This window comes from Hetaerina americana, unplaced genomic scaffold (assembly GCF_022747635.1).
Source record: "Hetaerina americana unplaced genomic scaffold, ioHetAmer1.1.p SCAF_2, whole genome shotgun sequence".
Lineage (NCBI taxonomy): Eukaryota > Metazoa > Arthropoda > Insecta > Odonata > Calopterygidae > Hetaerina > Hetaerina americana.
The window spans coordinates 78,438,431-78,451,797 of record NW_027286763.1 but is presented as its reverse complement, the minus strand read 5'-3'; the positions used below and the strand labels follow the sequence as shown (position 1 = coordinate 78,451,797).

The 13,367-nt window shown below is 32.9% G+C and overlaps 1 protein-coding gene across 1 annotated transcript in view; it reads right to left on the bottom strand.

The window, feature by feature from the left end:
- Positions 1-10,797, bottom strand: part of Nhe3 (Na[+]/H[+] hydrogen exchanger 3) — a 76,203-nt gene extending 65,406 nt beyond the window's left edge. Inside the window, exons 1-6 of the mRNA XM_071585405.1 lie at positions 10,509-10,797; positions 4,351-4,574; positions 4,103-4,180; positions 1,958-2,034; positions 1,329-1,535; positions 238-382 (exon numbers count right to left, since the gene is read on the bottom strand). Of these exons, the coding sequence (XP_071441506.1) occupies positions 238-382; positions 1,329-1,535; positions 1,958-2,034; positions 4,103-4,180; positions 4,351-4,574; positions 10,509-10,749 (972 nt within the window). The 5' untranslated portion in view covers positions 10,750-10,797. The remainder of the gene's footprint in view (positions 1-237; positions 383-1,328; positions 1,536-1,957; positions 2,035-4,102; positions 4,181-4,350; positions 4,575-10,508) is intronic.
- Positions 10,798-13,367: the final 2,570 nt, after the last annotated feature.

Genomic DNA, 13,367 nt, shown 5'->3' with positions numbered 1-13,367 from the left:
ATATATATATATATATATATATATATATATATATATATATATATATATATATATATATATATATATATATATATATATATATATATATATATATATATATATATATATATATATATATATATATATATATATGTACATATATATTTATATATCAATGTGTAATGTAAGATATATATTAATTCAAAGAATATTTAGTATTAACTAAGTAGATGTTATCATAGACTTTATAAAGGATATCATTGCAGTAATACAACCCATTAAAGCACCGATGAAAAGAGACAAGGAGAAAAAGCCGACAAAGTCTCCAACAGCACGGAAAAATGCCGGAGCTTCAAAACCACCAGAACCAATTTGGTACCGTTCACTGTAATGCTGGATTGCTCTATAAAAAATAAAATAATTATTAGCGTAAGGCTTATGTGAAGTACAAGACAATTCAGCAATTTCATACAAAGTATTAGCTCCACAGAATAAATTTGTATTTTATGATGGTAGTTTGTTAAGTCCACACAAAGTCAGCGCGATAGGCACTGGTGAACATCTAAGTATTTTAAGTTATATCAAGCATTTTTGAACAAACACAATAAGTTTCAGCCAAATCAGTCTGTTACTCTGTGTTTGAATTAAGCAAGTTGATTGTTTGCAGAAAATGTACAATAGAAAATTGAGTGTTGAAGAAACATTATTTTATGCAAGGCAAATTGTATCATGAGACTAAAAGAAACTTAATAAGAATTATGATGAATCTTTATCTTCAATAAGGATGGCTATAATGGCCTAAAATTACTAGATTGGCCAGACAAACCCAAATGACATTGATCATTTTATACACACTATTGAGGTCACCACTCTAGAATTTATAGATAAAATTCAAGACATGGCAGTCGGCAATAGGAGAATGAAGGTGCATGAGATGGCTAATGCCACAGCATCGAGAGATATAATATGTTGCATCAACATTTGGGATGCTGTGGAAAATTTGCTGCCAAGAGCCCTTTGGTATAAAATAAGTCAGAAATTAATAGATCAGAAATGAAATGCCTATTTAGCTCTTGGACATATTTAAAAAATTCTCCAAAAGTATAATTAAAATTGTTCTAACCACTTGTACCCATGGTGGAGACTGTAGGTGCATTCGACTACAGAGTCAAGAGTCACTTAAAATTAATGCAAGCATTAATTCAAAAAGAACTACATAACACTGTTTTTAAAGCCTGAGTTTGAATTAAAATAAGTATTCTTTAATTTCAAAACATGTGCTATGAACAAAGAAATTAAAACTGCTAAAACAACACATATTGTCATAATAATTTACAGAAACCACTGACCCACTGAGAACGATGGCAACAGCATCATTTAAAACACTCTCCCCAAAGACCAAAGCATAAAGATTTACATCTACTGAAAGATCATTGAATATTGCAATCACAGTCACTGGATCTGTTGCTGAAATCACAGCTCCAAAATAGAGAAGATCGAGGAAGGTGAAGGTATTTAGATGAGGCATAAGCTGGACAAATCCATACATAACTGCCCTGGAATGATAAATTAAAATTAATTTTTTCTCAAATTCAACAAGTCAAAACTTATATGGTAAATGAAATGTGCACATAACTATTTATCATAAGATTAATTTAGTTTCCATGATTAAAAATTCCAAAGACCCAGAAACATTTCTTTTGTGCAGACATTATTATATTGTAATTTTGGAAATCAGTTCTATACATAATTTTAAAATTAAGTTCTCGAATGCTGTAATATTTACAGGCATAGATGGCAATGTGTACTCAATTTAACCAAAACATGCATTGTGAAGCTGATTAAAAGGCAAATATCACTTGTAACAAATTTTGTTTCTTGCCATTTACATGAGAAATGAAACAATAGTTTAAATGATTTCATTAATTACTAAAAGAGAAAAAAATGCACCAGCTTTTACATAACATCAAGTACTTACCCAACAACAAATGAAGATATAGTTGTTCCAATTAGTGCATATGTTAATATAGCTCCAAGGTTTCTAAAGAAATATTTCTGTATCAAAGAAAAATAAATAATAACATAGCTATTAATTATTGGTATATACTTAGAAAGCTCTATTTTGCACAAGGTAAATCCCAAAAAAAAAATTGTTGGTTGGTGGTATTTGGTTTGTATATATGTTTGGAATGGAATTTTGCAAAATGCCGGAGAATAAACACTCATACAATAGTTTCCAACAAAAAAATGTTTGATAAATAATTTTAAGAATAATGCACCACTACTGATGGAAGAACAATAGTTTGCTCAATACTCAATACTTGTATTTTAAGTAATCATGATAACAGTACATCTCACTTTTTTCGTTCTCACAAAAACAATCACAGAATGGTGAAAAACTAAACAACAAACATGCTAATCCCTTTCTAAACCTGATCTGGACCTAAAATCCTTCAATAATTTTAAAATGTTCATTCAAAACAATAAATGACATTTTTTTTTATTTTTCCATTGATATTTATCTAAATGGAAAAGTTTCTTTCCACCATGAATACATACAATGAATTATTATTGCCCAAAGTAAATACACCAAAGAGATGTTTAATTTCAGCTAATGCCCATTTTAAAACACATTCATAATAGATGCAACCATGAGTTTACAGTTTGAGCAGTCTTTATGTCATCAAACCTTTTTGGTTACTTCGCCGAACAATAACAATACATGCTTTAAGAGTCATTGGCATCCTTTTCATGAATGCTAGAAGTGTGTCAAGGAAATTTACTCTACCTTCACCTTTTCAAAGACCTCATTATATTCCACAACATTCACATCCTATTTTGAAAGATTCAGAACATTGTATAAACCCATTAATGGTGATCTCAAACCACAAACTACTACTACGTAAAAGGAATACTCAGAAAAATGTATATTTCAATTATCATTCAATATATGCCTGAATATCAAAACGTTAGGAAAACAATCAAACTCTCAGGATAAAATAGGTTTCAGAATAATATCTGATTTGTTATAAATTACTCTCATTTAATTTAAATCATGACAGGAATACTCAGAAAAATGTATATTTCAATTATCATTCAATATATGCCTGAATATCAAAACGTTAGGAAAACAATCAAACTCTCAGGATAAAATAGGTTTCAGAATAATATCTGATTTGTTATAAATTACTCTCATTTAATTTAAATCATGACAGGAATACTCAGAAAAATGTATATTTCAATTATCATTCAATATATGCCTGAATATCAAAACGTTAGGAAAACAATCAAACTCTCAGGATAAAATAGGTTTCAGAATAATATCTGATTTGTTATAAATTACTCTCATTTAATTTAAATCATGACAGAAATGCATCTGTTATCAAAAGGAATGACCATGAAAACAAACTGCAGTTTCACTTTGAACACTAATACTTTAACATGAAATGCAATTCAAATTTGAAAATAAAAAGATACAAATGAGATAAAATTTCTTTATCTTAATGCATATATTTCCACTAACTTTATGCTATCGAATGTTTTTAATACTAATGGATTGATGAATTACTCATATGCCTATTTTTATGGGGAACATGAACTGGCTTAATTTAAAGGTTTAGTTCAACGTTAAAAATACTATGTACATGATTATTATTTATGTTCTTACAGATCCTCAATGACATGGTAAAACTAAAAAGCAGAAAATAATATTTTCTTACTGTCTCAAAGAGTTTCAAATCCTCTTCAAAAGTATCTAAAGTCTAAAGCCTTTCACTGAATAATAACTCATTTCCAAGATTCAGAAGTTGCCACTGCCATACTAAATTTATGTTTTACATTACGATCTTCTAACCTTGTAATAGCTCATGGTGGTACAAAGCTAGCATGCACCTAATTAGAGCGAGGCATTAGCAGCATTTAGAACAAAATTAAAATTGCATAAATGGTTTTAAATAATGAACTTCTCAGTGAGGTTTAAATGGTTTCCTACGTTTACAAACTTTTCTCATATCTATTAATAAAATCTGCAACATATAATGGTATTTATATACCAATCATTATTGTCTTAATCATAAAATATTTCAATATAAAACGAATTTGCACAGAGAGTATAAACACTTACCCTTTTCAAACTATATCCAGCATGGAAAATTATGGGAGGTAGGATTATATTAAAAAAAATCTCAGGATCAAATGTAGCCTGAAACAATGAATTAATATGAGCAATTGCTATTGAAAAGTCAATAAGCACCATCATAAAAGTTTAAGCCAAACAAAATACCATAAATCCTTAGTTGTACCGCAAACTAATTTATATTTATATATATCTCACGAAAAAGGATATTTGTCATAAAGTGGATATCGACTCACCTTTAGATCTATTTCATTCTCCTCTAAATCAACTATCTCGCCTCTAAATGTGTATGCATAGGTCTTATTTGGAGTTGTAGATGGTTTATTTGGGAATCGAAGCCATAGTGTGTCAGGCGGCACTGATTGGTTATATTCCCTTCCTTTGTCATCTGGCTCCACAGACATGTGAAGCACAGCGGTAGTGCTTCCAGCATATCTGATTATGGCTCCAACTATTAGGCCTAAAATTATATCAAAACACAAAGCTCAAATGAAGACCCTTCCCGTTAAAACTGTTCATTCACTAACTTTTATTTATTTTGCTGTTAATATAAAATAATATTTCTATATATTCTTCTATATTGAAGCAGCAAATTTTCATTTAGTGACTGATATGATTAATTGTTTTAATTTAAGTTTTTTTTAAATAATCAAATACCGTAACAAGTAAACACTCAGTACATACGTAAACACACTAAGAAAAGTGGTGAGAAGGTTAACCTCACCATAAAAGAATAAGACATAATGCCTAATCAACTGAGTGAGTGGCAATTTTATCTTATCAAGGTAAGGGATAAATTGGTGGAGAGGAAAAACACGGTTGAAATATTAAAGGCAAACCATATTTTGCAGAACTTAGAATTGGTCGATTGCAAAAAAAACTCATCAGTATAAAACCTATGTACATTATCCAACAAATTATAATCACTCTAATGAGTTAATCTAATATATGCACAAAAACCTAAATTGAACCCTTCAATAAAACATAAACAAAATACATAGGGTGAGGAAGAGGTGAATCATAATAAAAGATCCCAATGTTTTTATCTTACCCACCTCACCAACATATGCGGAACGATCCATTATCTCAATAACGAAATTAATGCCAATAATTAAACACAATTTCAAGATCAATATAGGGTAATTTATCGTTGCACAGGGATTACTGCTCCTCAATGATAGAAAATGGTAGGTACTTCATGCGACATCAGTTTTAAGACCTTTGTCATTACATTGGGGAAAAGTAACTCAATAATTCATATTAAGGCAGGCTTTTGGACGGACATAACTACGAAAGTAATAATTTGTTACTCCTAACAAAAGACAACCCAATATCATAATCTACAACAAGCCCCTACTCATCTCTGTACTCTTGAAGATGTAGACATAAAACTTTTAATGCCTAAATACAATAAACATGAACAAGCACTACATTTTATGACTTTATTTCAGTTCAGATGGTAATTGGTCTATATTATATTTAAGACACATTCTTGACCTAGTTTCTGAAGGCATCCACTATAATTCAACATGGAGTTTGCCCCAGATTTTCATCACATGAGTCTGGCATTTCAAAGCATTGCATAATCCTTTTTATTGTTTTCCATTACATAATCCATAATTCTCAGGCTACATAAATTTTGAGTCACTCAATCCATTTTAAGCACAAGCAAACGTAACCAATTATTTTCATTAGGTTTGTGAATAGTCTACAATATTTAAATTCTGGTATGAATCAGAAATACCCAGAATTTACAGGTACTACATTGGGACTCTAGTGTATACCATATGACAGTTCAAAACTTAAGTGGCAGAGGTCATTTGAAAAAACATTAGCATGCTTAAAAATAGCCAATTATAATCTTATTTATTATTATGGAAGTAAATGTTCAAATGCCATAAAATAACCAGCCATCTTATGAAGTAAATATAAATGAAGGTGTTAGGCATTAGACCAAAACTATGCAGAGGTGAATGCATGCCTGTGCACTGAGCAGGCTAAATTTTGGCAAGCATCTTTAATATCTCACTGCAAAATTCACATGGTTTTCCTTTTATAGGAATGCCATTGGTATACCTCACTTTTTTCATACTCAGGAAAACAATCACATCTTAAAAAATGGTGAAAAACTTAAGACCCTACATAAATTTTCTAGGCTATGGACAGGTTCACTGATGATGTTGAATAAGTTATTGACAATGGATGGTCCAGGACACATAAGACAAATAAGCAATTTCTTGACAATCTCCTATTTTACAGATATTCCCAAGGCTTTGTAAGGATCACAGTCACTATGCATCATTTTTGGTCCATATGAATCTGTTATAATGGTATGTATTACCATCTAAATCATTCTTCTTACTTTTCCGCCATTCACCCTTCTCCCCACAGGAAAACATTGCTTTACCTTTCTTCCATGGTCTTGTGCATAGCTGAATTAAATATCTAAATATTTCCAATTCATAGCAAATGCTATTGTTTCATTCAGTCAATGTTTTCTCTATGCAACAAAAGAATACATTGCTTTCTTCAAAGTTTATGAAAATGTGAAACTGTTTATGACTCTTCTCTTTATGAACTTCTCACTGACCAATCACTATACAAAGCACCAAATGCTCTGCAAATTACTTTCAAGATTTTCAATTACTTTTCACTACAAGTTAAATACTTAGTCATGAAACCTATCCAACTCACATGCTTAGTTTGTAGATTAACTTTAGACAATCTTCATTCATTGGAATTAGCCTAAAATTACCTCTATACTAATATATGATGGATATAAAAATTGAGACTTCAAGATAATGCATCATAGCTATGGAAAAATTGTTTGACTGCATCAACGAGGCACTGAATTGATAGAGATTCTTAAAACACAGGAAATAGATGAGAAGGGACTCATAGACAGGAGAGAGGACTAAGGGCAAGGCTGATCACTCATCAACTTTGCATTAAGAATATGCCACTCTAGGGGGATGGAAGATAAACTGCAACAGAATTGCAGATGATATAATGGTACTACCAAAGACACTCAGACAATGAAAATGATGAGAATAAATGACAAAGAAGATAGACACAAGCATCATGCCAAAGGAGGGACAAATAGAACATGTAAAATGCATCAAATATTCAAAATACATAAAAGAAGAGTTGAAAGAGCAAAAAAACAGATAGCAGCAGGAAAAGTCATGTCTTTCAACTAGAGGAGATGCTTTCAAATAGAGGAAAAACTTGATCAGAGTTGAGGAAGAAACTAGTCTAATTCAGTGAAAAGTGTTCTGATAAATGATCATGAGAACCCAGGGGAAGATTTAGAGGGCAGGGTTGAGGCATTTGAAATGTGGGTATGACAGAAGTTGGAGAACATAAAATTGATGGGCAATATAAGGAGGGAGGTGAGATAAACAAGGTTTCAAAGGATGGAACAGTTATCCAGAAGAGAAAAGCAAACAGAAAGTCATACAAAGAATAAAGGGAATACCGTTATTAGTTAATCTGGGGGCATGAGGGAGGGGGATGAGAAAACATAGATAAACTAAGAGAGAGCTTATGTGAGGAAACAACAATTGAACAACAGAAGAGCATGAGGAAACAATGACACATGCAAGACCAAAAACTTAAAAGAATGCCAAATAGCAACGAAGGAAACCACCTCATTTTATGAAATATAAGAGGTTCATGATAGTTTGAACTTAGCATTAGCAATAATGAACATAAATTCATGGATAAATGTTAAGGGAAAATATGAAATCGGGGAAATTAGACACACAAGGTGGCTAAGAGGCTAATGTCCTGGCTGTCACAAATAATGGTATTGAGTGATAATCCATTTGATGTAAAAACAGGTCATCTGGTTTTCACTTTTCCAGAGGCAGAAGAATGAATGTTCAACTGTTTAACCTTGAAATTAGTGACAGCTGGCTTATGCTTCTGGGAGAATTATCCCGTATTTTTTGGAAAATATTGTGGTTTAAAAAAAGAATAGCAAGCTGCCCTTCTAAACACAAATGAAATCCATGTAAAATGATCAAACTACAAGCTAAAGGCGGGAAATGAATCATTAATTTTAAAGATGCTCATGCTCAATGCTCAAATACTCCTATGACATTATAACACACCGATGTAGCATGGATGAATTGTTAGACTGAAATTTGCAGGGGTTTTAAATGAAGTTTCATCTCTAAATTTATGACTCAAATTAATGTTAGATTAGTGTTCGACAACTGTCCTCACAATGCCCATTTTAGGTGCAGGCAAAGGATTTTGTACATTTCTAGATTTGTTTTTAATTGTGGCAAAAAAAGTTAGCATATTTGATGAGAGAATAAGATTAACAAGTCTCTCATGTGACAGATTTTGCAGGAATTGACAAACCTATGGTTCAAATGACAAGCATATGGCAATTTACTTCCATGGTAATTATAGCACAAGAATTTTGCTAGCCTGGAGGAGGGAGAAGCAGAGCTGTTTAGGTGTGTAAATTAAGGGAATAAATCTTTGGAATAATGATTAACTCCATAAAAGTCTGATACCACTGGTGCTCTTGGCCCATATTGAATAAACATAAATTCCAAAAAAAATCCACCAAAATGTGAATTTAAAGATAATAGCATGGGAAATAAATAACGGAACATAAAAAGGGATCAATTTCTCATGAGCATTATTCAACATATATTTAGAAGAAGCTTTTGAAGAAGGAATTGGGGATCAATGCAATAAGTATATAAGGGGGAGAAAATAATTCATTCATTTTCAAGCCTGAAATGCAGTGATAGCAGGAAGATATAATATGAAGGCAGATGCTGCATGAATTAGAATAACTGGAATCTTTCACATACCTATGGAATTAGCACTGCATGGGATTGACTGATCATACGGAGTAAAATACTATTTTCAAAGGGCTAGCTAGCAAACAAGGACACAAAAATGAGTGCATTTGTGTGGAGGGTCACACTCCATGGTCCCGGGATAAATTGGAAAAGTAGACAAGAATAGAATATGGATATTCAAAGGCTCGTGATGAATACTAAAGATTAAGTGGGTAGATAACGAGAGAAATTAAGAAGTAAAAGGCATGTTAGAACAGGAAAACGCCATATGGAACATTAAAAAAAGAGCTAGATAGAATTAACACTTATGGTATGCTGTATTTGTTGGACACATAGTCTGTAGAAAACAAACTGAAAAGAAAGGTCCCATGAGAAAGAACAAGGAGAAAACTCATTGACCAACTGAAGAGAGTGTAACTAATAGTCACACGGCCTACAATCTCTAACCAATATCATTACTGAAACACTAATTTTGATCATAGCTTATCTCAACAACATTCCCACCAATCGAATAACGAAATCATGGGAAGATTTCAGCTCAGCTTGAAGCAAGGATACAAAAAGCAATATCTCAGGCAGGCTTGTAATATTTGATCACATCTTTTTCAACAATTTATTTGGGAAATTGAATAAAAGAGCATCCATTAAATGATAAATGTTTCGTAAGTGAATACCTGATTCGTGAAAATTCAGCAATTAAAGGAATGTGAATGCTCTAATAATTTAGGGATTGCTCATGACAACCTTGGAACCAAAATCGCCCGTCTCTCTGGCTATGGAGTGAGTATGTTGTTACATAACAAAATATGAATTGTCCCAATTAGTACTCTTGGAGCTTACATTACTTATAAAATGCGGCCATCCCATATTCAAGGGTCCTCGTGAGCGCAAGCCACTCTCAAAGCTTTGGGAGTAAAACTACAATAATATGTACAAATAAAATGCGTACTTATGGTTACTGGTAAATAAAGCGAAATAAATTTGCTCTATATAAATCCAGGTTTTGATTTTTCTATTTTTTGTCTTATTTTTCTCAGGTCTTCAAAGAAATACAGTGATTAATAAAGGGCCCCTAAACCAAAGACCGCTAGTAGACAGCCTAAACCCCAAAATATTGAAGTCCGCATTGATTACATCGACTTTAGGGATATTATATTTACACTGGCAAATAAGCGTAAAAATATGTTACTTTATGGCTTCTTTCCTCAAACACTACCTAATACTTCAACGAGGATAATGTGCCGCACATTCCATGATTACATTCAAGGCTATTTCCTCAAATGCCAAAACCCGGAAAAATGGTATTACACGAACTGGAAATTATGACGGTGGGTGTGCCTTAACGATCTCAATGATAAGCGAAAATGATTCTTAAAATTTCAATACGGAGACATGTGAATATACGTACTCATAAAACTGAATCCTATTTTACAATACTTCTAAGTTGGGAATGTTGTAGCTGTTTGGCGGGGCCATGACGTAACGGCTAGTTAAACGTTCACAATTAATAAAACAGACTGAATATGCAAAAATTAGCATGACTGATAATGATATCAAAATATACTTACCATATATAACAGCAAGTCCAGTTTCATGAACATACCTCAGACGTCGATGTTTGAACAACCAAATTGTCAACACGGTTAGTATAAGTAAAAAGGTGTACAAAAGTAAATTTAAACTATCAAGTCGGTGAGTATTCTGGGCTTTGACATCTAGCTCGATATCTGAAGGTTCACAACAGCAGTAAGACCAAAGAGTATTCCACACAACAACATAAAAATATAAATGTAGCCGTTTAATACTCATTCTTCGGGATTCTGTCTTCTGCTATCACATGATATCAATCGTAACCATTCGTTCCTATTTCGACTGTTTCGTCGATACATATCATATCGAATACATCGAGGTAGTATAATTGATAGGACGCCAAACTAAGAGCGCAAAACTTAAAACTGTTCAATCAATATCTATTCACTACCGCTTCTATGCTGTTTAGCAGAGAAGTGCACTTGATTGCCACTCATTTACAACTTTGGTCTGCACTGATTGGCAAAAAATGAATAAAATTAAACCGAGAATGACGAAGTAGTTTTGTTTGTCCACACGCTATTAGCCATGCCCTATGCAAGCTTATAGCCGCAAGGCATTCATTGGGTATTTAGGTTATCAACAAACTTCGTAAAACCAAATTGGCAATCGTTGATCTAATTTTAAAAAAGGAATAAATGTGTTTGCCGAAAAAAATATGCCGAATAACAACTTTCATTAGTCCAAGCTGTTGTTCTTAATATTGAGAATATTTTCAGATGCCTACTGCAAACCTTTTTTTAGTTGGATAAGAGTTTTTTTCCACATAAAATCGAATAGCTTACGACCATGGTTTCGACAATTGACGTTATCATCTCAGGTCTTAGCTATTAAATTTCACTGTGGAATAACAAAGAGTACCTTATTCAACTAAAATATTCCATAAAGAATCGTCGGGAACCAACAACTTTATCTTGCTTTAGTTATCCTGTATTTATGTTTAGTTGAAATTGCTGGACATATTTCCTTGACACAAAAAGTCAAAACTGAGTCATCATTTTTCATTGTAACTGTTTCCATGTATAGTTGATATTGAGATGATGCTAAACCTTGGCGAATTGATTGGAAAATGCATTATTTTGTGCATGCAACCTTCGCGATGAGTTGAGCGCATGTCTTTTGCATTGCCAAATTTTCAGTGATAATGGTGTGCACTGTCGTCTTACCAATATGATCTGCGATCATGTGCACACTTAACCAACGGTCTGAATCAGCACTTCACGCCAATGTCGGGAAAAAATTGTTACCGATACATTGAGCAAGGGAGATAGGAATGCGAAAATGCTAGGGATATTGGATGCAATGAAGGGAGATGGAATGTATGCAGAATTGAAAAACATAAATGTATTGTAGGGTTCCAGGTTTTGTCTTATTAGGCAAGGCTAAGAAATGTAGTTATGCACGGACAGTGTCCAACCAAAACCTACCTTAAATGGTACACAACCAAATAATAATAAAAGGAGCAAACAACTAATTAAACCATCAGAACTTAAGATATCATGACAGTGTTAGTCAAGGTAGGAAAGCTACCAGTGGTATTCAAACTGATTTATTCACCAAATCACCAGGACTTACTGGTACTATACAAATAAACATTTAGCAGCAACTGCCCCAAAGCTTTGTTCTCAAAGATATGATAAATTAAAACATGCACAAACATGAATAAATCCATGGTCGTTAGTAATCAAGAGATTACTATCATAGCAGGGTTTGAAGCACTTGATGGCATCCATGGGGGACATTGAAGCTAACGAAAAAAGCTTCTGGGTTGACTTTGCAAGGCGAAGTTAACTTGCTGAGGTAATGTTTTAAAGTCAGCTGACATGGTTTCAAATGCTGGTTTATGCTCAAAAGCTAGTAGGATGGTTTAGTCATAACATCCATTATTAAATTTGTAATGAAGGCTTTTGTGGCAACATTATGATGATGACATGATTATCTCTCCAGTCAATCCAGAATAAATGAAGAATCCTCTATATAGCACCCAGAATCTCTAAAAAAATCATTTCATACCTGAAGATGCAGCTATGCAGGCCAGCAAAATTATGCCTAGCTGAATGGATTGTTGCAGTAGCAACCTGAAAACCTTGGGAGTCATTATTAATTATTTCCGCAATATGTCCTAAAATGCTGCTCTGCCTTCTTTATCCATTTCTAGTCCCCAAAACCGCAGACTTAAAGCTGATTTAAAACTCCTCCACAACACCCTAAACTTGAATATTGATTGCCCTGAACTGCTCTCTCTATTCAACTTCAGGATACCAACTCGATCCACCCACACCCTACTCTGCATATTCCTAGAATATCTCTCACCAAGCGTTCACCTTTATTTTGCCTCTCCTCCCTTCTAAATTCACTGCCTAACATTGTTGATCGTTTTAATTTATCATGCAACAATTTCACCACCCAAGCCCTATCCCAATTTCAACAAATTAAATTTTTCCCGTCCATGTTCGGTTGTCGTTGCTTATTGTTATGCTGTTGCTGTATTTTGTCCTCTTTCATGTTTGTTATATTTTTCACTGTAAATTGGCATTACTGCTGTATGTGAATAATGTTTCAAAATAAATAAATTAAATTAAATTTAGCATGACTCAATCCCTAAACATAACATTGATGACAATTACAAACAACCATGCCCAAGGTAGAAAAAAACTCACCAAGGTGGGCAATGAACTCCCAACCAATAGTTTGGTAGGTGAGATAATTACCCCACCACTTCTAGGGTTGGTGAATATTCCATTAAATAAATAATACACCAAGCAAAATGTAAAAAAAAAGTTAATTTAATATAGCACTCGTGGGTAGCACAAAAGTGTAGATTATCAAGTATTTAT